The 27,170-nt window shown below is 43.9% G+C and overlaps 3 protein-coding genes across 7 annotated transcripts in view; 2 read left to right on the top strand and 1 right to left on the bottom strand.

Annotated features, from left to right (window-relative positions):
- Positions 1 to 288: 288 nt before the first annotated feature.
- LOC124130647 (spidroin-2-like) lies at positions 289 to 6,480 on the bottom strand. 3 transcript variants are annotated; one of them, XM_048391542.1, is made up of 5 exons: positions 6,407 to 6,480; positions 5,332 to 5,643; positions 4,679 to 4,773; positions 1,302 to 1,374; positions 289 to 446 (listed from the first exon to the last, which is right to left on the bottom strand). In XM_048391542.1, exons 2-5 carry the CDS (start codon positions 5,608 to 5,610, stop codon positions 426 to 428), a joined length of 468 nt encoding a protein of 155 aa, XP_048247499.1. In that variant the 5' UTR covers positions 5,611 to 5,643; positions 6,407 to 6,480; the 3' UTR covers positions 289 to 425. The 3 variants fall into 3 exon arrangements, with proteins under 3 accessions (XP_048247499.1, XP_046349681.2, XP_048247500.1); XM_046493725.2 differs by having other exon boundaries at positions 5,368 to 5,643; XM_048391543.1 differs by lacking the exon at positions 4,679 to 4,773 and having other exon boundaries at positions 5,368 to 5,643.
- A 6,543-nt stretch (positions 6,481 to 13,023) lies between these two features.
- Positions 13,024 to 13,623, top strand: LOC125377347 (ATP-dependent RNA helicase glh-2-like). Its single transcript, XM_048390387.1, has one exon. It carries the CDS (start codon positions 13,024 to 13,026, stop codon positions 13,621 to 13,623), a length of 600 nt encoding a protein of 199 aa, XP_048246344.1.
- A 7,618-nt stretch (positions 13,624 to 21,241) lies between these two features.
- LOC124130602 (postacrosomal sheath WW domain-binding protein-like) overlaps positions 21,242 to 27,170 on the top strand; it is a 30,459-nt gene continuing 24,530 nt past the window's right edge. The window contains exon 1 of one of the 3 annotated variants that reach the window (XM_046493709.2): positions 21,242 to 21,411. The gene's annotated coding sequence lies outside the window, so the exon portion shown is untranslated. Of the gene's footprint in view, positions 21,412 to 21,910; positions 22,088 to 22,688; positions 22,797 to 27,170 lie in introns of those variants that run through there. The other 2 variants (XM_046493700.2, XM_048390621.1) reach the window with 2 other exon arrangements.

Below are 27,170 nucleotides of genomic sequence, written 5' to 3'. Positions count from 1 at the left end.
ATTGTTGTTTAGTGCCGCAATATTCCATTATCTTTGGCGGCGGTCAGTAAATAATCAAGTATGGACCAGACAATCCAGTGATTAATATCATGAGCATCGATCCACGCAATCGGGGTCGATGACATGCATCAACCAAGTCAGCGAGCCTGACCACCCGATCCCGTTAGTCGTCTTTTACGACAAGCATATATCGTAACTTATGTATTATTAGGGTTCATATAGTTCAAACCCTTTTAATCGAGAAACAATTATAGCCAGGAAAATCTCAATAAATACAAAAGACAGAACTTCTAAAAATGTTTTTGTTAATCCGGATATTTGTTAAGCATGACCTTTCCACTTGCAATGACACCGTCGGGTTCACTCTATAACCGTTTCGTCCTTCCGCTACGTCACACATTGATGCTCGTTTACCAGTGCTATGTCTAGAAGCAGTTACAGATGCACTGAAGAAACAGAAGAACAAAAAGCAATTTTATTTAAAAAAAGACAGTTTTCATATGCTAGTAGGTAGTACTTCAAACTGTTGTGCGCAAGCTATGACGCCTTGATAGTCTGTCTTATTCTTGCATCTATAGGGGCGGTGGAGTAGCCGTGTGGTGAACGCGTTCGCTCGTCATTCCGAAGGCCATGACACTATTCTTCACACAGATACAATGTGTGAAGCCCATTCCTGGTGACCCACGCCGTGATATTGCTGGAATACTGTTAAAGCGGCGTAAAACCACACTCACTCACAACCATCGCGATAGCCCAAATTTCAGGCAAGGGGCGTCCCGATTTATAAGGTTAATGGAGTTTCATTTAAAGAGGGCTAACATATAGGAGTCTGAAAAGAACGAGCACAGCTGGAATCTAATTATATTTAATCTCATGAAGTTTTTATTCTGATTACCTTCCTGATATGACTATATGGTCGGTTTGCCATCAATGAAAAACTTCACCGCCCCCAGATAGCAGGGTACAACCACAAAGCGATCACAGTGCTAAGACGATCTTAACTTTAATACTTGCACATATCCTTACGACAGCCGCAGCTATCGCACAGATCGCACAGTGGAACGGAACCCGTGAGCCTGGTAACTGCGAGTGATTCAGTGAGTATGGTTTTATGCCGCTTTGAGCAATATTCCAGCAATATCACGGCGGAGGACACCAGAAATGGGCTTCACACATTGTACCCATGTCGGGAATCGAACCCGGGTCTTCGGCTTGACGAGCCAACGCTTTAACCACTAGGCTACCCGACCGCCCCTGGTAACTGCGAAGGTGTTAAATATATTCATGACAGTAGAACTCACCAGACAGATCCAGACAATTATCCACGGAAAGAAGAATATGGTAATCACGAAGTGAAGGCAATGGTTAACATATCTGAAATCAACGGAAGCACATCTCTAAATAGAATTCGTTATATTGGAACTGAAGACGTTCGAGTCTTGACCAGGAAAATGTAGTGTTCACCAACCAGGAATATTAAAGCGACAGCTCCTTGTTGGTCATGTGTAATACTGACTGTAGAAGACACATACATCGTAAATAGGGGTGTCTGTGCACAAACTGTTTTGAGTGAGTGAGTGAGTATGGTTTTACGCCGCTTTTAGCAATATTCCAGCAATATTATGGTGGGGGACACCAGAAATGGGCTTCAAACATTGTACCCATGTCGGGAATCGAACCCGGGTCTTCGGCGTGACGAGCGAACGCTTTAACCACAAGGCTACCCGACAGCCCCCAAACTGTTTTCACCAGCTCGTTTAAGACTTGGATGCAATGAACAGTCATAGAGTTGAAATATTTCAAATATTCCAGCATGTCAGTGTGGTCCCCCCTTCCCTTCCTCTTTACTTTTTCGACTTTTAACATGAGAAGCACTATGCACTACAACACAAAGGGTTAACTTTGGATCTGAAACCAGCATTGTAGGCAACAAGCAGTTAACATGAGATGTTAACCACAAGATACTTATGTCTGTCCATGAATTATAGAAAATTGCGGTTGGTTTGTACATTGAGTAAAATATATATGTAAAGAGAACACGCATATGACTATTTATGATAACACGAGTGAGTGAGTGGGTTGGGTTTAACGCCGCTTTTAACAGTATTCCAGTTATATCGCGGCGTGTCAGCTTAATGTGGGAGGAAAGCCCGAAGTGATGCAGGTCTCAGACGTTTATCACTTCGGTGAAACCCACGAGCACGGGTATGGTGCTGACAGACCTAGAAACATAATCGGGGCGAACCGGGATTCGAACCCACGAACCCATAGGTTTCTGGCGTGCCCAAGGGACGCAACTCTGCACAGCAAATGGCGGCGCCTTAGACTGGGCCAGTTGGTAACATGAGTGGTCTTCTTATTGTATAATTTGTATTCTATCTTGACTTTAAAGTTTTGGTGTTAACACAAATGTAATAATGTAACAGGGAGTGGTATCGACATGAGCAAGTTAGGCCTATTTACCAATCCCTTTGAAGTTGAAAATATACTAAACCGCAAAAGAAACGTCACTCCAAGTAACATTGCATGCAAAGTTGTCATTTAAATATCTGGGTAATTTTGGTCAAAGATTCGAAAATTCAACATTACCTTGTCTGGAAAAATGAAATTTGATGATAAAAAACAAGGCAGATGACAATAAAACCGATCGCCCAAAATGCATCACGTCAACGGCCATGGTTACATGATGCACGTGAGTTCCGTGCACATTGAAAGACACATGCTTTGACCCATTTCTTGCCCTATAAAAATCCACCAAAATCGGATAACATTCATTCGTTATTGAATTGCTACCACATGCCAAGATTGACAAGAAATTAGCGACACCAAGCCCTTGGACGATTGCAAGCTGGACAAACCGCTCGGCAAGTAGCCAATGCAATTCAAGTCCACGTAAGGACCATATACAGGCTCCAGCAACGGTACCAGACCACCAACACTACAGATGACCGACCACGTAGTGGAAGACCGAGGGTCACCACCCGACGTCAGGATCGTCAGATTGTGCGATAGCATCTTCAAGATCGCTTTCTTACTGCTGCGGAAAATGTTCGACAGACAATGGGGACACACCAGCGACATATTAGTGCGGACACCGTGCGTCGACGATTGGCGAGCAGATACCTCCACTGTCACAGGCCACACCGAGGACCCATTCTGACACCACGTCATCGCCTGGGACCGTCTTCAGTGGGCAACACAGCACCAGCATTGGCGTCACCAGCAGTGGAGAAGAGTCCTCTTCTCAGACGACAGCCGTTACTGTATCTCAACAGAGTTAGCAGAGAGACAGTCTGGCGACGCCGTGGGAAACGTTATTCGGATGCTTGTGTTGTTGAGAGATTCGAGACGGAGCATCATGGTGTGGGGTGGAATTTTTTCTTGCACAGAGGGTCGGCCCTGTGGTCTTCCAGAACATCGGTCCAGGGAGAGACAATGGTGTCACAGCAGCTCGGTACATTGATCAAGTCTTGAGGCCACACGCCTTACCTCATTTGGCAAGTCGCCGCAACCATGAGTTTCAGCGTGATAACGTCCGTGCTCACACTGCGAGAGCAACAAGAGATTTCCTCAAGCAGAAAGGCATCAGAACCATGCAGTGGCCTGCCCTCAGTCCCGATTTAAATCCCATTGAGCACCTGTGGGACGAGATTCAAAGACGACTGAATGACGTCCGACCAAGAGCGACAACTGCAGCTGAACTGCGTCAGGCGTTCCCTAGAGCGTGGGCTCAAGTGCCTATGGCCTTCATCAACCGCCTCATCCATTCCATGTATCGACGTCAGTCATCAATGCACATGGCGGACACGCGAGATACTGACTTGTGATGCCATTTTCTCAGAGACTAGTGTTGTGTTTCACTTTCAGAATAGTTGATACTTTAATTTCAACCTTGATGATCAGTTTTGTCAAGTTTCATCTTTTTGATTTGTCTCAATGTATGTTTACAGCGTTTGGACAAATAAGGTTTCTCACATATATATATCCATGGTGACGTTTCTTTTCTTTCAGTATATGTTAAAACTGAACTGTTTCAGTTTCAATAATACACAAAGGCATCAAGGTCACACATGACATGATCGAGAGCTGATATTCAATGACGTTGTAATGTTTCGCCATACAATGTGGGGCTTGAGAAGAGACATACCCGAAACACGCGATAAGAAGGATGGGAATGATACGGTGAAGCGACCAGCGAAAGGAATCTCTCGAAGTCTGTTTGTGAAGAACATCGTTTAAGGCGAAATGCGTCTCTTTGTTTGATCTTCACTGAACGTCATACGTGCATATAACGTTGCTACATGATGCATTTTGTTATCACAGTAGTGATAAAACTAACGTCGATTTGTCCAGTTTTCCCAACTCACTCACTCACTCACTCGAAAAGACAATGTAACTTCATTTGGCCTGAGGCTGTCGGGTAGCCTGGTGGTTAAGGTGTTCGCTCGTCACACCGAAAAACCGGGTTCGATACCCGACATTGGTACAACGAGTGAAGCCCATTTATGGTGCCACCGCTGTGATGTTGCTGGAATATTGCTAAAAGCGGCAACTATAAAACCATACGCATTCACTGTTTTCGGTCTAACATCGAACTAAGGATAACTCGACATTTTTTATCGATAGTCACCATTAACAGGGAATCACTGTCACTAAATAGGAGAACAATACTTGATACCCTTTCTGCTTGATAATCACTGTCGACTGTGACGCAGCTTGTTGCACAACGACGTTGGTACTTGTTGCCAGTTGCGTAGTCTGTTGTTGCATCATCTGCAACATCAACATCAACACTCGCTCAAATGTAATACTGAAACGTGAGTGAGTGAGTTGGGTTTAACGCCGCTTTTAACATTTTTCAAGTTATATCGCGGCGTGTCAGCTAATGTGGGAGGAAAGCCCGAAATGAGGCAGGTCTCAGACGTTTACCACTTCGGTGAAACCCACGAGCACGGGTATGGTGCTGAAAAATCTAGAAACATATTCGGGGCGAACCGGGATTCAAACCCACAATCATGGGTTTCTGGCGTGGCCAAGGGACGTGACTCTGCTCAGCGAATCTCGGCGCCTCAGACGACTGGGAAACCCGTGCCCCCTGTTATACTGTAAAGAAGTAACGTAAAACGATTCTGTTGAATATAATAAATATCACGCTGTCGCTGATATCGGCAACGTGACCGATATATAGAGATTATTACATGAGCGTCTGTCATTTCAATGAATGGCCCATATAAATGTATGAAAAAAATCAAAATCTTACAAACACTGCTTGGAGAGATAGGTAGAAATTGAAAAAAGCATATTAAAATAAACTTCAAACAACAAACTTACCATCGGGTTAAGTTGATTTTGCCCTGGGCCAATTACCTGTTGGGGTGGTCCATAGCCTTGTTGGGGTGGTCCATAGCCTTGTTGGGGTGGTCCATAGCCTTGTTGGGGTGGTCCATAGCCTTGTTGGGGTGGTCCATAGCCCTGTTGGGGTGGTCCATAGCCCTGTTGGGGTGGTCCATAGCCTTGTGGTCCTTGGACATAGCCTTGAGCGACCGCTTGAGGGGCTCCCGAAGGCTCATATGGTGGTGGTTGCGTTGAAGCAGCAGAATCCTTCGACATCCTTGCTTCGGTATAAAGTAGCTCAGAGAGAATCTTGAAGAGGGAAACATATTTATTTTCAGCTGGTAAAGACGGCAATTTCGTGCGTAAATATGGCTGTTCCCTTCATCATTTTTATTATTCATTTATGAGTGATTGAGTGAATTGGGTTTAACGCCGCTTTGAACATTACTCAAGGTATATCACAGCGTGTCAGCTTAATGAGGAAGGAAATCCCGCAGGTAACAGACGTTTACCACTTCGGTAAAACCCATGACCACGAATAAGGTGCTGACAAACCTAGAAACATAATCGGGTCCAACCTGGATTCGAATCCATAATCATAGGTTTCTGGCGTGCCCAAGGGACGCAGCTCCGCACAGCGAATCGCGGCGCCTTAGACGACGAGCGGTTAAAGCGTTCGCTCGTCACGCCGTAGATCCGGGTTTGATTCCCCGCATAGGTAAAGCCCATATCCGCCTTGTTAATGCTGAAATACTGCAAAAAGCGGACTAAAACCATACCCAGCCACTCATTTAGACGATTGGACCAACCGTGGCCCTTATACATGCACATTTATGAACAACAGAGCAGAATTATGAGACATTGTTTATTTCGCCTTAAATTAAGTGCACGCCGCATAGTAAATAGTAATAAAACATAAAACACATATCTTCATAATACATATAAATATTTTCTGTATCCCTGTTCACCAGCATGAAACATGTGCATGAAATCAAATTAAAGTAAAAAATATATTTGTAAATTAAGCAATCTAGAGTATTATCAATGTGAGACAAAATCCATGTTACATTACCTGGTATGTTAAAGGAAAAGCCACGCCACAACATACACAACCTGTGGTCAATGCGTTGCAAAGTCAAATCAATGGGACCCGAAGAGATTGATTAAATTTATAAGCCAAGATGGAAAAAAAAATTCCGAGTACTTCCTTGATGTCGACGGCATGAGGATAACTTCTACAGTTGTAATTTATAACATTATGTTGTCAATACCTTTTTTACGGCGATGTGAGAATTTTTCCCCCATATTTCATCCTGGTAACGGGGGCACGGGTGGCCCAGTCGTCTAAGGCGCCGCGATTCGCTGTGCAGAGTTGCGTCCCTTGGGCACGCCAGAAACCTATGGTTGTGGGTTTGAACCCCGGTTCGCCCCGGTTATGTTTCTAGGTTTGTCAGCACCATACCCGTGCTCGTGGGTTTCACCGAAGTGGTAAACGTCTGAGACCTGCATCACTTCGGGCATTATTCGCTCTATATGACGGTGGTCTGTTAAAAATCGCGTTTGGACAAGACAATGCAGTGATTGGCATCATAAGCATCGATCCACGCAATTTGGGTACGATGACATGTGTCAACCAAGTCAGCGAGCCTGACCACCCGATCACGTTAGTCGCCTCTTACGACAAGCACAGTCGTTCTTTTACGTCAACCATGGGTTGCTGAAGACCTATTCTACCCCGGATCTTCACGGGTCTCGCAAATACTGAGTCATATCTAAGGATACAAAGAAGCAGAAGAAGTAACTGAAGGAGTCAAATAGCCATTGCCACGAAGCAGTTACAAGCCATGGCATTAGATGATCTGGTGTTCGGGGAAAGGTTACGCATGTCCTGCTATACCCTAAGCACCCGTCACTCAAATCTCATAAAATATTTCGAATTCGTCCAGATTAACGAATAAATGGATTAACGAATCGTTATGGGGTGTTTGTTGCCTAACGCTGCGGCCAGCAAGAATACTTCCGTACAGGGGCGGTCGGGTAGCCTAGTGGTTAAAGCGTTCGCTCGTCAGGCCGAAGACCCGGGTTCGATTCCCGACATGGGTACAATGTGAGAAGCCAAATTTCTGGTGTCCCCCGCCTTGATATTGCTGGAATATTGCTAAAAGCGGCGTAAAACCATACTCACTCACTCCTTCCATATGACGGCGGCCGACAAACAGCAGTGGCGTATCTACTACGCATCTACAATGCTCAAAGCATTTGCTTACTATTTCAAACCGTCACAAAGATAAATTAAAATAAAGTATTGAAAAATGTACTATAGTGTGTTCTTCTTTCAGTCGTTTGTTGATACAGTCTGACCCGGCTACCGTTGTGAAGATCGTCGTGGACGAGGTTGTTCGATGTTGTTTTTACTTGTTGTATTATTTTTTTAGGATATCTGGATTTGATCCTGTGTCGAGATCGTGGTAGAGACATCTCTGTTTGAGATGTATTGAATGGGCCTGCTTATGCCGATCTGTGTTTGATAAGCGTACTGTTAACATGTTTCCTTACATTATTGTTTCGCCAAGCAACGCCCCTGTAAAGGGAAAGTCAGCAACTCAGACATTTGGGTATCTGAATATTTCTGAGCAGAATTACACCTCTTTTTACAACCTGACATCATCCATTTACAAATGTGATAAAATGAAATTTGCGATCCACTTCTTGGAAACAAAAGCCCTGTTAATTAATTTATTTAATTTCTATTTCAATTTGTGTAAGGGGTGGAAAACTTAAGGGTTTTAAAACTTGATTTTTTCTTTTCCTGGTCTGGACCAACAAGGAAATGTTTGAATTTGTCAAGATTCATCATATGTGATTCACTTCACAGTTGTCAAATATTTTCCGACAGTATCTGATTAGGCCTTTCTGGATTGTCAGAATGTTTGTCAACTGTTTTGACAATTTGAATTGGTGGTACACCTGCTGGACTCTGTAGAGACTGCTTATGACTATGGAAAGGGTTTTATTGCTTTTGTTATAAGGTTAAAAATGCATCTCAAAAACATTAGGAAATGATAACAAAGTTGCAATAGTAAAGTTTGTGGCAGAGAACTTTTAGTTTGAAAGGAATCGATAGATAAAAATCATTTCACATTTATCACAAGTGTATTCTGGACATTTCATAATTATCATTGGATTGGTTCCTGGCTATCGTCCATTGGTTAATGAAACAAATAGAGAGTTTCAAGGTATATTTCATTTGGAACTTCCGGATGCGTGTCACAAAATCAATAGAGAGATGAGCAATCTGGCACGTAGGCTTCTGTATTTTTCCGATTGCGACACACATCTGTTCAAGGTCAGATCTAACTTTTAACGACTCAAAAGGAGTTATTGTGACATGTGACAAGGACAGGTCAGGCTCAGCAAGTAGCAAAAATACTGTTTCCAAATAAAAATGTTATTTTACATTTGTTACGTTTAGGGTGATCGGGTCTTTAAAACAAACACCGGCATTAATGCTAGCGCTAATTAGAGTCTTATCTGTGGCGAGAAAAGATAGCACAGTTTTGTCGACTAAATTAATCGCATTAATTAACTCATTCACTCTACCATATGTAAGTATCAATCAAATGATAAACGGCACATTTTGTATTTAATAAATATGCCTCGATGCTTGGAAGATTCGTCTCTATTATATATGCAATTATAAGTGATATTTATTTATATTTTTCCCTTTCGCATTTTTTACAGTATTCCAGTTATATCACGACGTGTCAGCTTAATGTGGGAGGAAAGCCCGAAGTGATGCAGGTCACAGACATTTACCACTTTGGTGAAACCCACGAGGACAAGTAAAGTGCTGACAAACCTAGAAACATAATCGTGGCGAAGTGGTATTCAAGTAGACACAAATTTAGCCTGACCCGTAATCGAGATCTGCAGATCATGTCAATCATTTGATTAAGTGGACCAATCAAAACGTTGAAACTACTTCCGCGTTTGGACGGTCCCCACTTCATCAGGCATTGCAACGCCACTTGTGTACTGCTGTGTCAGAGGTCGAACTGGTCGATAACGTCATCTGAAGGGGTAGTGTATCCCAGAGATGAAAGACTGTGTGAAGTACGGAGTGGAGACGATGCATTTCTTCAGACGTGATGCGTTTCTCTATCAAATAATTATGTATTTACTCAAAAAATTGTATATATAGAACAACAGTGAAATTAAATAAAATAACATTTTGCTTTAAAGTTTTAACATAACAAAATCAACAGATTATATGTCAGGTGGAAGGTCGAGGTCAACAAAACCCAATTTCATTCTTTAATAAACCTCCCATATCTCGACACACTCGATTACGACTTCACTTCAAGGCTGAGGGGGGAGGGGGGTTGACCCAGTCGTCTAAGGCGCCGTGATTCACTGTGCGGAGTTGCGTCCCTTGGGCACGCCAGAAACCTATGATTGTTGGTTCGAATCCCGGTTCGCCCCAATTTGGGTTTCTAGGATTGTCAGCACCATACCCGTGCTCGAGTGTTTCATGTATTCCAGTTATATCACTCCGTGTCGGTTTAATATGGGAGGAAAGCCCGAAGTGATGCAGGTCTCAGACGTTACAACTTCGGTGAATGCCACGAGCACGGGAGTAGTAGTACGCATTACCCAAGGACCGCTCCTGGCTTCTGATTGGTCGAGAGGATCACGTGACCTCTGTGAGGTCACATCCGGTCACGTGACCTGCGCATGCGCGCGGGGCATGATGGGACTTGCGTGCGCATCCAAGATGGCGGCACATCCGTTTCCGGTGGCGCGCGCATCCAAGATGGCGTCGCATCCGTGTCCGGTGGCGCGCGCCTTCAAGATGGCGTCGCATCCGTGTCCGGTGGCGTGCGCCTTCAAGAGGGCGTCGCTTCCGTTTCCGGGGAGGAGGGGGAAAACCCGGAGAAGCGCAGGTACAAGGGGAACAAGATCGACAGGATTGTTGTTGTTCTTTTGTTGTTCTAAAAATAGAAATAGAAAAGGCGGTAGTGGTGAAGGGAGGGAGGTGGTGGTGAAGGGTGGGAGGGAGGGGAGGGAGGGGAGGGAGGTGTGGTGGGGGGTTGGAGGGTCGTCAAAGCAAAGGAGGAAAAGCTGTCTTTCGGGAGAGATGGGTGGCCCTGAAAAGGGCCGTTTTGATGCTTACATGCATGTGCATTCCATGGTGCAAAGGCACGGGAGGACTTTCATTTCGCGTCTGACAGGACACCTACTGGTGTGCGTTAACCGACGCACGTAGGTGTCGTTCAGTACAGTCCCGCAGTACACACACTCGAAAGTCCCATCCCGTACCCTTGTACCAAGGGCATAGACGGGCAGCCCCCCTTGACATCTGGCACATTGCCACGCTGGAGACCATGGTGGTTGTGGTGGTGGTGATACTTCTTTCCACCCGGGCAAAGGTTATGTTACTCTGGCGATCTCTAAATCCAAGTTTTCCGACTTGATGTTGTTGCTGTTGCTGTTGCTGTTGCTGCTGCTCATCATGATGAATCAATTTTACAAGTGACACTGACCCACTCGAATCCACTCTTGTTTTATAGGAGAGGCACTGACACCCTGCCTCCCGGTTGGTTCGCCAGGCAGCAGCTCCGATTGGTTCGTTCCGGGGCCTGGCCCGCACCTCGGTTTTCCAAAACGGACCGACCCCTGTGTTTCTTTTCCATAGGAAATGGATTTTACCATGGGAGAGAAAGCACAACCCCGGTTCGGCCAATCAGAGTCCCAGCCTCAGCCGCACCCCACATTGGAAACAGCACACACCATCGGCACCCTGAGTGTAGACAAAGCCCGCATGGGCCATCTCTTCAGCAGTCTGATACATTTGCGTTGGCCACGCCTCAAACAAAGCGAGCCTTCTTTCAAAGCGTAGATAATAGTGCGATGGCGTTTGACTGAGCAGTGACACCGCATCCTCGGCATGACTCTTTCCCCAACATCCACGAGTATCTGTACTATCCATCACCACATCTTCGCCACGCGTCGCCGTACCACTCTTCTTTGTTTCAGCCATTCTTGATAATTTTATGTAAAATACACTGACCCACTCGAATCCACTCTTGTTTTATAGGAGAAGAACCGGATCTAAAACGACCCGACCCCTGTGTTTCTTTTCCATAGGAAATGGATTTTACCATGGGAGAGAAAGCACAACTCGGCTCGGGTGCTGTCTTCTGATTGGTCGGTGCTGTCTTCTGATTGGTCGACAACCCAGGCTTCGGATTGGTCCGATTTCGATCCTGTTTTGGGGAAGGGTTGTCCATCCATCAGACGTTCAGTCCCTCTTAGAGTACAGACGTTCATCAGATACGCATCGCTATCATGACGAGCAACCAAAGTACGCCCTATCGTTTGGAGAGGCAAGACATCACCCGCTCCAGACGATTAAGAACCGCTAACCATACCTATCGTTTGACTTTCAACCCAGACTACTTGGACACCGTACCACCAGAACGCGTTCCCATGGAACTGCCAGTTTTATTTGACAGGGTGATCGATGACTTTTATGAACAGATGTCAGGCCAGAAGGGAGATCGTATTGGTCTAGGTATCGATCATCCCGCTTTGAACACCCCCATACGGATCCCCTTTCGTCGCTTTGAAGATCTCCATGGGCTCGATATTTTGCATGCCGTGGAAAAAGTCCAACAGTCCAACAAAGACCTAAACATCGATGCCACCATGGTTGTGACTTTAGTACACGTCGCAGATCCCGACAGGCTAGGATCGGGCAGTGGTGGTCACCAACTGAAACACGTGATTGGACTCGAAGCCTTTTTAACACGCAAAAAGTGCATTGTACGGATCAAGAACGAAGATCAATCCTGTTTGGCACGGGCCCTGGTGGTGGCACAACATTATGCCCAGAAGCCCCACCCTTTGACCCCAGAATGGACCGCCGAGCGAAAGAGACTGACGAGAACGGATCGCGTCGACGTTCAAGGCATACGGGCACGGGACTTGTTTCGACGCCTTGGCCTGCCTGAAGGCCCCTGTCAGGGCCTGGACGACCTCGCACGCGTGGGACGCGCCTTGGTCCCCCTGAATTATCAACTGAAAGTCTACAGTCAAGAGGTGGACCAGAGACCAAGTGACAAAGTTTTTTTTGTTGTTTTTTTCAAAGTGTACAGACGTTCATACCCTCGTGGTCACCCCTCGTGGTCACCCCCGTGGTCACCCCTCGTGTTCACAAAAGTCACAGGGATGTCCCCCCTCATCCTGTGACTTTTGTTTTGTTGTGTTGGTACATGTGATCAGGGGGATTAAAAAAAAGTTGAACTCATAGCCGTGTTATGTTGTCTGTAGGATGAAGAAAAAACAAAACAGGATCGAAATGCACACCCCGATAAAAACCGGATCGAAATCGGACCAATCGGAAGCCTGGGTTGTCGACCAATCAGAGACCGCGCTCGGGCCAGGTGGGGCTCTGATTGGTCGAACCGGGGTTGTGCTTTCTCTCCCATGGTAAAATTCATTTCCTATGGAAAAGAAACACAGGGGTCGGTCCGTTTTGGAAAACCGAGGTGCGGGCCAGGCCCCGGAACGAACCAATCGGGGGCACTGCCTGGGGAACCAAGCAGGAAGCAGGGTGCCAGTGCCTCTCCTATAAAAACAAAACAAGAGCGAAGCCACTCACACACACTGCATTCTATGAAACCCATCATGCCAGCTCAATACAGTTGTATGAAGTGCCAGACCGACAGTCACAGTTACCTGTACTGCCCTGAAGTGACATGCCTCCAGTGTCACGATCAAGGTCACCGTCACTATGTCTGTCCGAAGATGAGCAGTCAAGAGAAGCAGGAGAAGCAGAACCCGTGCCCCTGTTACAACTGTGGAGCCATGGGTCATTTCGCTGCAGATTGCCCAGAACCCAGTCGAAAGAAGACTCCCCATCGCCTGGACCGCTGTTACAACTGTCGAGCCCTGGGTCATTTCGCTGCAGATTGCCCAGAACCCAGTCGAAAGAAAACCTTAGCAACACCGTCCACGTCGACACCCATGGCATCCGTGGCACCCGTGGCACCCGTGACACCCGTGGCACAAGTGCTTCATCTCATCGAAGACATGCATGCCGATGTCCTCGACCTAAAAGAATGCCTCACACAACTCCGTGTATGCATCACACCTCGTCTAGAGAAAAGAAAACGGAACAGAAGCCCCTCAAGAAAACACGCTTCAAAGCGCCGACGACACCTTCCGTCCGAGGATGAGATGGAAGTAGAGGATGGAGAAGTTAGATCATCTGAACAAAGTGACTAACGCATGGGCCCATGCTGCCCCACTGTTTTTACCAGTTTCCCATCGTTTGCAGTTTTTCCAGTGTTCCAGTGTTCCAGTGTTCCAGTGTTCCTGCCGTTTCCTGTCGTTTCCAGTTTCCAGTTTGTTTTCCAACGGCCCTTTTCAGGGCCACCCATCTCTCCCGAAAGACAGCTTTTCCTCCTTTGCTTTGACGACCCTCCAACCCCCCACCACACCGTGAACCCACCCCCGCCTCCTCCTCCCTCCCCTCCCTCCCTTCACCACCACCGCCTTTTTTCTATTTCTATTTTTAGAACGACAAAAGAACAACAACCCTGCCGATCTTGTTCCCCTTGTACGTGCGCTTCTCCGGGTTTTCCCCTCCTCCCCGGAAACGGAGGCGACGCCCTCTTGAAGGCGCACGCCACCGGACACGGATGCGACGCCCTCTTGAAGGCGCGCGCCACCGGACACGGATGCGACGCCATCTTGAAGGCGCGCGCCACCGGACACGGATGCGACAACATCTTGGATGCGGACGCAAGTCCCATCATGCCCCGCGCGCATGCGCAGGTCACGTGACCCGATGTGACGTCACAGAGGTCACGTGATCCTCTCGACCAATCAGAAGCCAGGAGCGGTCCTTGGGTAATGCGTACGACTACTCACGGGTATGGTGCTGACAAACCTAGAAACATAATCGGGGCGAACCGGGATTCGAACCCACAATCATAGGTTTCTGGCCTGCCAAAGGGACGCAACTCTGCACCCGTGCTCCCTTTAATACTTGATATACACGTGTAAATATGTTATTTTTTCAACAGTAATATGCGATTATCTCATTTGTGGATCGAAGATGCAGTAACATGAAACATATCTTGAAGGTACGGGTTCATTGTTGCTCGGATTCTTTCAATAAACCGGGGCGGTCGGGTAGCCTCGTGGTTAAAGCTTTCGCTCGTCACGCCGAAGACCCGGGTTCGATTCCCGACATGGATACAATGTGTGAAGCCCATTTCTGATGTCCCCCGCCGTGATATTGCTTGAATATTGCCAAAAGCAGCGTAAAACCATATTCACTCCCTCACTTTCCATAAGCCATTAATAACATCACATTCAATATAAACACGGAATATACTTTCATCGTCAATAAGTTTAATTTTTTCACAATTGTTTTGTTTTGTTTTTTTGTAAAATAAACATGTAGTATAAATTTTTACTTAAATCCTATTATTTAGTGTCTCTAAATTTTCTCTATTGATTAAATATATATTCCAAAACAAAGGGTCTGTTTGTTGCCCTTTCCCTTTGAAGCATACATGGGGAATATTACCAGTTTTAATTAAGATATCATATAATTGTCGACCTTTACTTTGATTTGGTGTTAATACAAGTGCCAGAGATGCTCTTGGAACACCTACATTATAGAAGTCTAAATTGTGGGGTTTTAACCTTGTCCTCCATTGAGGCCAGGAATGTTCATCAGTAATTGGTTATAATCTAAAAATGTACCATCAATATCATAGTTGTCCTTAAACTCCTGAAAATTCTTTTAACCACTTTCGTTGCACGGGTCTTTAATTTGATTTATCTTCTGACTCACCCAACTTTTGATCACAAAGTCGGAATCTTTAAAGTGAGTGTTGAGGAGCAGAGGTTCCATAATCATTTCATCACGATCATACACATCAGATATTACGTGCTCACTTTAGAACTTTGCACAAGTATTTCAAACGTCTCTCCAAAATGGTTTATCGATATGATTATGCATATTGTTACGAGATCCTTCATTAAAAGTAAGAGGGACGGTGGGGACGCCGAGTAGTTAAAGCGTTCTCTCTTTACGCTGGCGTCCCGGGTTTGATTCCCGACATGGGTAAAATGTGTGAAGCCCATTTCTGCTGTCCCCTGCCATGATATTGCTAAAATATTGCTAAAAGGGGCGAAAACCCTCTCACTCACCAACTCACTCGCTCACCAACTCACTCGCTCGCTCGCTCGCTCACTCACTCACTCACTCACTCACTCACTCACTCACTCACTCACTCACTCACTCACTCACTCACTCACTCACTCACTCACTCACTCACTCACTCACTCACTCTCTCACTCTACATTACGGTTTGTCGACCTTGGATGGTTGGATAGGTTTGAACGAGCTCCGCCGAAATTCCCCATAAATTACGATAAGGAGATTTATACAAGACCCTGAAAATAGAAGAGATTTCGTGACATGTATTGTGTCATTGCTATGACAACGCCAAGGGAATTCAAAAGCACCTGTAATCAACAGTAGGAGGTCAAAGGTCAGCACGCGAATTGCGAAAACTGTGTGACACTCTCACATGTGTAACTCCCACAAATTCTTACTGGGTGTGTTCTTGTGTATTATAAAGAAATTTGGGTCCAAAAAGAATATTAAATTACCGAAATCAGAAACGAACTCTCAGAGAATCAGAATACATTAGCAGAGATGCCAAAGAAATCGGAACTAAATGAATTAATCTCATCAGCGGTGTACCAGTATATTAACTTGTTATACCATGTGCTGCCGGGGAAGTTGCAGACGAATACGCGTTGACATTTTATGAACGCTTTAATCATATGTGCTTCAGGAGACAGTAGACGCCCACACGATTAGTCACTCTATGTCTATTGTATAATCTTCATTCACAAGATTCCCAGCGTTCTTCATGTTCAAACAACAAAATTGCTTTATATATATGTTGAAATTTCCTTTTAAAGTAGGCATAAGCTGGTAAGTCCTATACATTAATATATCCCTTCAAACAATCAATTAGATAAGTTCTTATCATCGAATAAAAAACCCTCTTTATGAAGTTTTATCCAAACGACAAAACAGTGTAGTATCCTTCGTAACGCCGTCAAAGGTGCTAGATTGTGTGTGTAGAGATCACATGCTTGAGGCCTGTGAAGATCCGGGGTAAAATAGGTCTTCAGCCACCCATGCATCTCGTAAGAGGCGACTAACGGGATCGGTTGGTCAGGCTCGCTGACTTGGTTGATGCATGTCATCGATTCCAATTGCGTGGATCGATGTTCATGATGTAAATCAAGGATTGTCTGGTCCAGACTCGGTTATTTACAGACCGCCGTCCTATAACTGGAATTTTGCTTAGTGCGGCGTTAAACAACAAACAAACAAACAGTATGTGCGCCTATCTGGGAGATTATACAAGTTCAGTGTTTTGTACCAAAAGTACAAGAGGTATCAGTGGTATATCGGACATTCCTCAATAGGAGATGTTTCCAAATGAGACATGGAAGTTCGGGATACATGACAATAAAGAAGGCGTGATGTTTGTCCTTTCTTCGGTTGTACATGTCTAGCTCGATCTTATAGCTAGATGAACTTTAGCTATTATGGCAGAGGTTAGACCCGACACTTACTGTTTATTGATAAACATGCTGGAGTGCCTTTTCTTTCTTTCTGATGAAACACGTGTTCTGTGAATTTAGGTGTTTGTTCTAACCGGGCGGGTATTGGAGATGCATGTTGATACTTTATTGACGCTTTATGTATGTATGTGTGTTAATAAGCAACGGTTAAACTTTGATTTTGAAAGTTAACATTTTGGTCTGGTTTCTAGTTACATTACTTTTCCCGGCTTTCTAGGGTTAAGACAGAGTGATGAAATTATATGGTTATCCACAATTGTGTGATAACATACGCTGAATATTTTTTTCTTTGTTGCCAGGGCATGGAGAAATGACATGTCTGCGTTTTTTGTTTCGTTTTTACAATTTTTTGTGAACATAAAAAAGGAAAACACTCCCCAAGCAGTTGGTGGCAAAAATATTCATACATGAACTCAGTTGATAACAAATGCCAAATTGACTATGGTTATCAAAGTTGTTCCTGTAAAGTGTAGGGGCCTAGCAGAAAAAGATAAGCGAAAGAGATTGTTAATATTTGGAGGAAACGACGTTTTTCAATAATATATCTACAGGATATACATAGAGCCGAGGAAGATGTACCTGTAATGTTACATGAATGGAGTCTTAGTGGTACAGTAGCCCCAATAAATCAAATGCATGAGGAGTGGTCATACGTTTCAATGACATTTATGGACTTAATAGTGACCACCCTTATTTAAAGTTATTTATTCATATTCAGGATTTCAATAACGAATCTCTTGTAGGCTGTTGAGATTGGAACTTATTTCTGAGCCCCGATGTTGACGCAGAAAATTTACAAGCATATAAGTAACCCAAAGGCGAGACAAAAGGTTTTTGAAATTAGATTTGATCGATGTCTGGAGAGAATTTCACGACATTTTGACTGTGAGGCCCATCAATGTTTAACTGGTTGAAAAGTGATCTAAGGCAACAAGCTCGGCGAGACGTTTTCTTTGTGTCGAGAGATATTCTAAAACGGAAATATAAATCTGATCATTCAGCAGTTACGCTCTATTTTTCGAATTCATTTTGTCAGAAAAACGGTAGAGGCAACTGGAAGTTAAATACTTCCTTATTGCAAAATACCGATTATGCAAACACGATTATTTCAACATTGAGTAAACTGTAAGATAATATGCTGATCTAAAATACAGTCAGAATGATATTAACAAGTTAGAGAATTTAAATATTGATTTAGGTGTGAGTTGTACACTATTTCTTGAAACCTTTTGAGGGGAAACCTTTCCTTTTTCAATTTATACAAAGAAATATAAACAAACAAAGCTTGATAAACCAATGTCAGTTGATGCAAGAAAACCCGTTCTCGCCAATACTTGTTTCAACCACCCTGCACACGAACGACAAACGCCTCCTCACTCCATAAATTAGTCTGTCTTACAGACCCTGATACAAATATATATCAAATACAGCCCATGCAAGTCTATAATGTTTGGCAAGTCTAGATCACTGCAGTATCAGGAAATGAGCTGAAATGAAGAGAGTCACTGGGCTCCTTTTTATTATATTTTTATTAAGATAACTAAACAACTGTTTTTTTATGTACGATATGTTCATTTCAGAGACTAGATTTTAGTCTATCCATAAATCAGACATGGCACTTGGCGTATTTCAGCCCTTTCCACATGCAATCCGGGGTAGAATAGGTCTTCAGCAACCCATGCTTGCCGTAAAAGGCGACTATGCTTGTCGTGAAAGGCGACTAACGGGATCGGGTGGTCAGGCTCGCTGACTTGGTTGATACATGTCATCGTATCCAAATTGTGTGGATCGATGCTTATGATGTCAATCACTGCATTGTCTTGTCCAAACTCGATTATTTACAGACCGCCTTCAAATAGCTGGAATATTGCTGTGTGTGGCCCAGACGGTAGTTGGGTAAAATGCTTCTCTGCCCGTATGGGAAAGTGAATAGGAAATATATGTATCTCAATTAAAACAACTTGGTTTTGTATCGGTTTTGTTTAACGTAAACTATGCTTCATTGGCAAATCTATATCATTCAGGCGCAGGCTTGACGAGAATCGTGTGCACATGTGATTGAATATAAAGCGCATGTTGTACAAACCACGGGAAACTCCCACGTTCATCTTGTCTTCGCCTCACTACCACACAGAAATGCGGGGATGTGCAGTGATTTGTAAGATGTGACGAGGTGCACGCTGTTTGACCGACATTCGCGTCAAGGCCTGTGCATTAGACTTTGGGAGAGACGTATGTCGGTCAATCAGTGTGTATCCGCTTAACGTTTTTGACGGCAACTGTTTTACTATTTATGGCTTTATGATAAAAACTGCTCAGCGAAAATAAGTTATCACAACTATATGGGAGAGGCCATAAAAAAGTATTTTTTTCAAATACACACATTAGAAATTTGAACACTATTTACGGACTGGTCATTTGCTTAGGCGGGTTGTCATGATTTGGTTGGTTTGTTGTTTAACGCCGCACTCAGCAATATTCCAGCTGCATGACGGCGGTCTGTAAATAATCGAGTCTGGACCAGACAATCCAGTGATTAATATCATGAGCATCGACCACGAAATTGGGATCGATGACATTCATCAACCAAGTCAGCTAGACTGACCACCCGATCCCGTTAGAGATTTCCCTCATCCACTATGAAATGGGTCCTCTGTCTTGCTGTAATCCCACCCCATACCATAACGCTGCCGCCCCCGAACCGATCTTCTTCCATTGCACAATGATTGACGTAACGTTCACCTCGACGTCGGTACACTCGAATCCGCCCATCGCTGTGGCTGAGGTGAAAACGAGACTCTTAAGTGAATAAAACTTGTCCCTACTGCATGGCCGTCCAGCGTAGACGCTGTCTGCACCACTGTAGACGTGCCTGACGGTGGTTTCCTATCAAAATGGGACGTCTGGCGGGTCTTCTGGCGACAATCCCTGCACATCTGAGGCGGCGACGTACGGTTTGTGAAGATATTCGTCGAAGGCCAGGGATGCTTCTTGCAGTCACTGTTGCTGGCTGGTATCGATTTCGTAGGTGTGTTGTTCGAATCCAGTTGTCTTGTCGATTATTGGTTACGCGTGGCCTGCAACTCCGAGGATGGTCTCTGACTGCATTCGTCTGTTGCCAACGTTGCTATAAACACCAAATCTGTGAACGTTAAATTGTCTTGCAACATCACGTTGACTCGGTCCTGCTTCAAGCATACCAATGGCTCGCAGTCGCTCATTTTCGGACAGGCGTGGCATTTCGTAATGTTGAATAATTGCGTAGTTTTGTTGTTTTTCTGAGTGGTTGTTGTCAGCACGATCCTAAACAATACATATGGAATCCCGCCAACGCACATGTTTCTATTCCCATCCTTGGGCAGTGAAATGCATGGGGCGTGCATAAAAGTCAACTTTTGCATGGAATGCATGCTTTTCTGTAGCAGTTGCGTTTTGTGACTTGATTCCATGCATGTACTACAATATTGAAAATCATACTTTACCCGTTTGAAAAATACACTAAAATATTGGTGTCACATGAACTTTTGTTTTTGAGTAGATATGACCTGACCCTATAGGCAAAGGTTTTATCATATCTCCATGCCAGAATGTTCGTGATGATCCGGGGTAGAATAGGTCTTAAGCAACCCATGCTTGTCGTCAAAGGCGACTAACGGGATCGGGTGGTCAGGCTCGCTGACTTGGTTGATGCAAGTCATCGATTCCAATTGCGTGGATCGATGTTCATGATGTAAATCACTAGACTGTCAGTCCAGACTCGATTATTTACAGACCGGCGTCATATGGCTGGAATATTACGGCGTAAAAGAACAAACCAAATGAAATCAAATCCATGTCAGGATGATGAGATCTGATTGGTCCACGTGACCTCGATAAAATATCCCGCCTGAGTAATAAATTTCTCAGGGGTGGAATAAATCTCTTATTACCCGGCACGAGCGATGCAGGCTGCACGTGGATTTCTGAGGGGCAGAATAAATCATTTATACCCTACTTCAAAGCCGCACGGTTTTTCCGAGTTAACGGAAGGCACGTGACATAACTCAAGCTGACCTCAGCTCAATCCAACAGCTGTTTTCTATCAATTTTGAATTTGTTTGAATTATTTCACAATGTCATATTGTAACATGTGTGTGAGATAAATTCTGTGTTGCAGGATCACGCAGGGCACATGGCGTTTATGCGTCACTCGTAAGGTTCCGGCTCGTGGTATAAAACCTAACGGAGGAAGCATAACACCTCGTGATCCTGCTACATCTGATAATATGTCCCACTAGGCCTCCCTCTCGGCATGTCTATATTCATGCCCCGACCTCAACTACAGGATATCAGTAGCTGAATGAAACAGCTGTTATCTGTATGTACATTCTGCCGATTGGAGATCGCGAGGTAGGTCGATAAACGTGTGCTGTAACCTGTAATCCTGGTAACCATTATGTTACACTGGAGGATGCAACTCTCTCTCGTTCTCTCTCTCTCTCTCTCTCTCTCTCTCTCTCTCTCTCTCTCTCTCTCTCTCTCTCTCTCGCTTTGGAAATATGAAATTAATAATATATTTCATCTGCAACGAGTTTCGTCTGGATAACGTAGGCCAGAGCATATTACAGGCCCGGCACTTGTTCTTGTGACGAGTATGGAATTTAGGTTTAGTAGGGGTAGGGAAATATGGCTAAAATCGGTGTTAAACCATATTCACTAATTAACTCTCTCAGTTATTAATTAGTTCAGTAGACTAGTGATTTAACAGCAATTGAGATAAGTCTTCAGCTGCTTGTAACCCGTTTTTTTATAAGAGTCACGGCCTTCCCCTAGATACAGTCCTTAATAGAGGAAATACGGTAATGATATCACCTCACAATAGTATGATTGTGTTGTACAAAGTAGCTCAGTACACAACAGTTATGTGAAGGGGACAGCCGTATTTCAAACGTATTCCGTTTCTAAGAAATCGAAACCCCTCTCATTTCCTGGAATGAAACGTAGGCATTCCTTTCAACTGCGCACGCGCAACTGTGTCGGGAAGTATTGAAAAGAGTGTTTTACAGACAAGCAAGTCGAGTTTCAAGTAAGTATTTGCTTTCATTTATCCGAACTTATACGTGGATACGTTTTGTATAGAACCTGCTGTTACATAGATGTATATTAACACAGGTGGTAGGCAACTTGCAGTGCGCCAGCCGCTGTTGCCGTATCATGTGCGGGGAGTGCACACGTATCGCCGTTTCAAACTGTTAGCGTTGAATGTGCTCATTTGCAATGGGACGCTATGGGAGGTGTTTGTTGCTGTTGTTAGTTAGCCTTTTTAGCTGTTGTAGGATTTGTGTTTTTGATTTGTTTGTTTTTTGTTTTTTAGGGGGACGGGGGAACTGTAAATGTTGGGGAGGGTGGGTTTTTGTAGGGTCTCGTGATTGAGACAGATTTGACTCACATATAATTATGTGGGGTCCTCAGTTGCTCTTGTTGCTTTTGTTATCGCTGGGTTTGGCTTTATTTGGATGGTGTCTCCAAGTTCAGAGTGTCAATGTTTGATTTTCTTCAATACACGTAAAACCCTATTTGTGACCGGCTGAATGCTTCTGAGCACGTGTTATATGTCATGGAAAGTATTTGGAAATGTATTGCAACCAGTATGGGACCCCATGCCCATGCCATGTTACTCTAAACTATATATCTGACTGTTCCCTGGACAGCGGAGAGAGCCGGATAAGTCACTGCTTTGTGCCTAAAGAGATTTATCTAGGATTCGAAAACACGTGCCCTTGGCAGGCAAACAGGTGATAATCATGCATATTTTCTAATTAAATTTGGATGTTTTTTTGTTTTATTTTCCTGAATTCAAGGTTATTTTAACATCGGCAGCTCAGTAACATCCCTGACATATAATCCTGCTCCAGCAGCTCAGTAATGTCCCAGACATATAATCCTACACCAGCAGCCTGGTAATATCTCTGACATATAATACTACACCAGCAGCTCAGTAACATCCCTGACATATAATCCTACACCAGCAGCTCAGTAACATCCCTGACATATAATCCTACACCAGCAGCTCAGTAACATCCCTGACATATAATCCTGCACCAGCAGCTCAGTAACATCCCTGACATATAATCCTACACCAGCAGCTCAGTAACATCCCTGACATATAATCCTGCACCAGCAGCTCAGTAATGTCCCTGACATATAATCCTACACCAGCAGCTCAGTAATGTCCCTGACATATAATCCTGCATCGGTCAAAATGTTTGTTGATTTCCAAATTGAATCACAAAGGTTAACCCAGGAATGAATCGGTTCTTACAGAACTCGATTGTGAAATCGGTAACCTACCACACAAAGACTAGTTAACACAATATATTGATACACAGTGTTTACACAAGTTTACACTCTTAAAAGGCAAAGCAATAAGTCAGATTAGTGACGGCAGCAGTAAATAACAGGCCCTATAATAAATGTCAGTGCTCTCACGATTGTCCAGCATTTAATTACTGTAGAATGTCTTGAATGTGACACGCGCTATGTTCTTGATTCCGGAAACAATGGTGGAAGCGAGCAGGAAGTCGGTGTTTTCTGATAAGTATCCCGTACGCACTGCGCAAGTAGAAAAGACGCAAGTTGTGGAAGGTCTGAATTAACTGTATCCCAAACACCTGTCTCAGCAGCTGAATTAACTGTATCACAAACACCTGTCTCAGCAGCTGAATTAACTGTATCCCAAACACCTGTCTCAGCAGCTGAATTAACTGTATCCCAAACACCTGTCTCAGCAGCTGAATTATCTGTATCCCAAACACCTGTCTCAGCAGCTGAATTAACTGTATCCCAAACACCTGCCACAGCAGCTGAATTAACTGTATCCCAAACACCTTTCTCAGCAGCTGAATTAACTGTATCCCAAACACCTGTCTCAGCAGCTGAATTAACTGTATCCCAAACACCTGTCTCAGCAGCTGAATTATCTGTATCCCAAACACCTGTCTCAGCAGCTGAATTAACTGTATCCCAAACACCTGTCTCAGCAGCTGAATTAACTGTATCCCAAACACCTGTCTCAGCAGCTGAATTAACTGTATCCAAAACACCTGTCTCAGCAGCTGAATTATCTGTATCCCAAACACCTGCCACAGCAGCTGAATTATCTGTATCCCAAACACCTGTCTCAGCAGCTGAATTATCTGTATCCCAAACACCTGCCACAGCAGCTGAATTAACTGTATCCCAAACACCTGTCTCAGCAGCTGAATTAACTGTATCCCAAACACCTGTCTCAGCAGCTGAATTAACTGCATACCATACAAACCGGCATCACAAGCTTTCACATACGCCCCTGTCTCAACAGCTAAAGTTTCTCTAGCCCATACATCTCGGCATCAGCAACTAAATGTTCTAAGACTTTATCACTCATACTCCTATCTCAGCAGCTAACTTCACTGCCTAGGGTCTTGTAGGGATTGTTAATGAGTTTAAAGAACCCAGTAGTCGCCTTATTGCGTGTTCACTACTCGTGAAGACGTTTAATTCGAACGTCACTAAGAGTTTTTCTTAAGACTGGCAGAACATTTTGAAGTCGAAACGGACACCTTAGCCCAACAAGGGGCAATTTAAACATCATTTGAAATGTGACCTTTTTTTCTTGCCTTAAACATTTAGCATTACATTTTGTCTCTGTTGGGCCCACTTGCACAAAGCGATCTTAGTGCTACGACTATTGTAAGCCTATGTTAAAGTATGGGAGTTACGATCATCTTAGCGCTAAGACTATTGTAAGCCTATGTTAAAGTATGGGAGTTACGATCATCTAAGCGCTAAGATCGCTTTGTGCAGCTGGGCCCTGGAGTCAGATGTATTATGAATTGTTTGAGGGCCTTTCTTAGAAGTTGACTAATGACAAAGTTGACACAATGTGAAGGATAAGGGACTACCATATGCCATTCTGTACACACTACTCTTGCTGGAAAAGTGAGTGAGTATGGTTTTACGCCGCTTTTAGCAATATTCCAGCAATATCACGACGGGAAACACCAGTAATGGGCTTCACATATTGTACCCACGTCGGGAATCGAACCCGGGACTCCGGCGTGACGAGCGAACGCTTTAACCACTAGGCTACCCAACCGCCCCTACAATAGTACAATAGTACAATAAAGAAGTTATCCATAAATTGTGTTTACCATGTCTGATGTTTTATGCTTCAAGAAAGGTTATGCCAGACTAGACATATAGCTTGCTCTTTTTGCGTCTATGATTCATGTAAGAAATTATCTACGAATGGTGGGGGCACGGGTGGCCCAGTCGTCTAAGGCGCCGCGACTTGCTGTGCAGAGTTACGTCCCTTGGGCACGCCAGAAACCTATGATTGTGGGTTCGAATCCAGGTTCGCCCCGATTATGTTTCTAGGTTTATCAGCACCATACGCGTGCTCGTGGGTTTCACCGAAGTGGAATTTAACTGGAATACTGTTAAAAGCGGCGTTAAACTTAACTCACTCACTCAATTATCAACGAATGTTTCCCGAGATTCCGGTCAGTTTCTGGGGTGTGGGTACAACTGATGAAATACTCATTGTTTATTACTGGGCCATTGTCTTAGGAATGTCTCATATTTTCCTGTCCGGACCTGTATCCTTCTTGGTATTGTGTTGTTGACGTTTCGTAAGAGGAATTCTATTCCAATATCCATCCTTATGTCTTTGATCTCGTCATGATATGGCCGACTCGTGAAGATCCAGGGAAGAGTAGGTCTTCACCAATCCATTCTTGCCGTAAAAGGCGACTAACGGGATCGGGTGGTCAGGCTCGCTTACTTGGTTAATGCATGTCATCGTATCCCAAAAGACCGATCCAGCCCCGACCGATAGGCCCCGCCCACAAGCTGCCGTCCTGGTTTTAGGCGTTTCTGGCTATTCGCTGTGGCGTCACAGCCGGCAAAACTTGAATGCGCGGGCGATGAATTCGCCTCGGAATGCTTTGTTACCAGTCGTGTGTCAAAAATATCTAAAGAGAGTTATATAGTATATGTTTTGAGTTCTAGTTTAGTTGTCAAATTGCATATCGGGAGTGAGAATGAGTCATAAGTCCGATGTAATGGTGTATCAGTCAATGAGGAAGTCACCAAGACTGAAGCGTGCACTACTTCGAAGCACTCATATCAGGCAGAGCATACTATATTGTCAATTTACAGCATGTCAATAATATGTTATTCATCCAAGGGTGGGGTAACTAGATTTTGTTTTTACTTTCCATCGTAATTTAAGTGTATGGAAGTACTGGAAACCGTAAACACAAGCACACGTTACAAATCATGTGGATATCTATAAATTGATTGTCAACAGTTACATTGCCCACGTTCTTTGTCTGCTCTGAGTAAAACAAATATAACCTGAAAGTCATAGAGTTGGTGGGTCTTTTTAATGAATACACATAAAAGAATAGGTGATAAAATCAAAGCAGTACATAATTTTCCTCACTGCTACATTGGTTTTTATGATATAATGAATCATAACATATATTTTATTTGGGCATCTGGAACATGGGGTCGGGCATGTCGCCAGGAATAAATCTAGACCTGCTCAGAGGCTGATATTCAGCCCCAAATCTGTATCAGATGTCAGTAAACTATCCCTCTTCAAAAGTTTTATCATTCCCATGCCATCCTGATATAATGCAGAATGTAAGGAAATTATGTTATTAGTTTTTTCCCCAATCTGTTTGCCAAGGGCACTTAGTTTGGAATTCTAAATTTAGATAAAATTCCCCGGTCACACTTCCAGAATACTGGACTTAATAAACTGCCAGTATTTAGGTACATGGATGTGAGAACAGTGGAAAACTTTGAGACGATCCAAGATAAAATGAGCACCTGTAACTGCCGTGGTTAATTTGCCATTAATTTGCATTGATAAAATATACAACACAAATTAAAATTCGTATATGATCTTTTGTTCCAAAGACTTGTCATGAATCCAAGAATTATTACTGTTAACAACTAAACATGTAAATTAAGTACAACAAATATATCATAAGGAAGAGAATTTATGGATGTTATAAAAATACACACAGACAGGGATTAAGACCAGTTCCTTGTCTAGGATACTGACTGATTGTCATCCATAATGTCCTAAAACCCCACTTGAAAATGTCCTGAAGCCA

The sequence above is a fragment of the Haliotis rufescens genome, unplaced genomic scaffold, assembly GCF_023055435.1.
Source record: "Haliotis rufescens isolate VD_foot unplaced genomic scaffold, xgHalRufe1.0.p SCAF_9, whole genome shotgun sequence".
NCBI classification, from domain to species: Eukaryota; Metazoa; Mollusca; class Gastropoda; order Lepetellida; family Haliotidae; genus Haliotis; species Haliotis rufescens.
The sequence above is the reverse complement of the archived record's forward strand: the minus strand, read 5'-3'. Positions and strand labels throughout refer to the sequence as shown.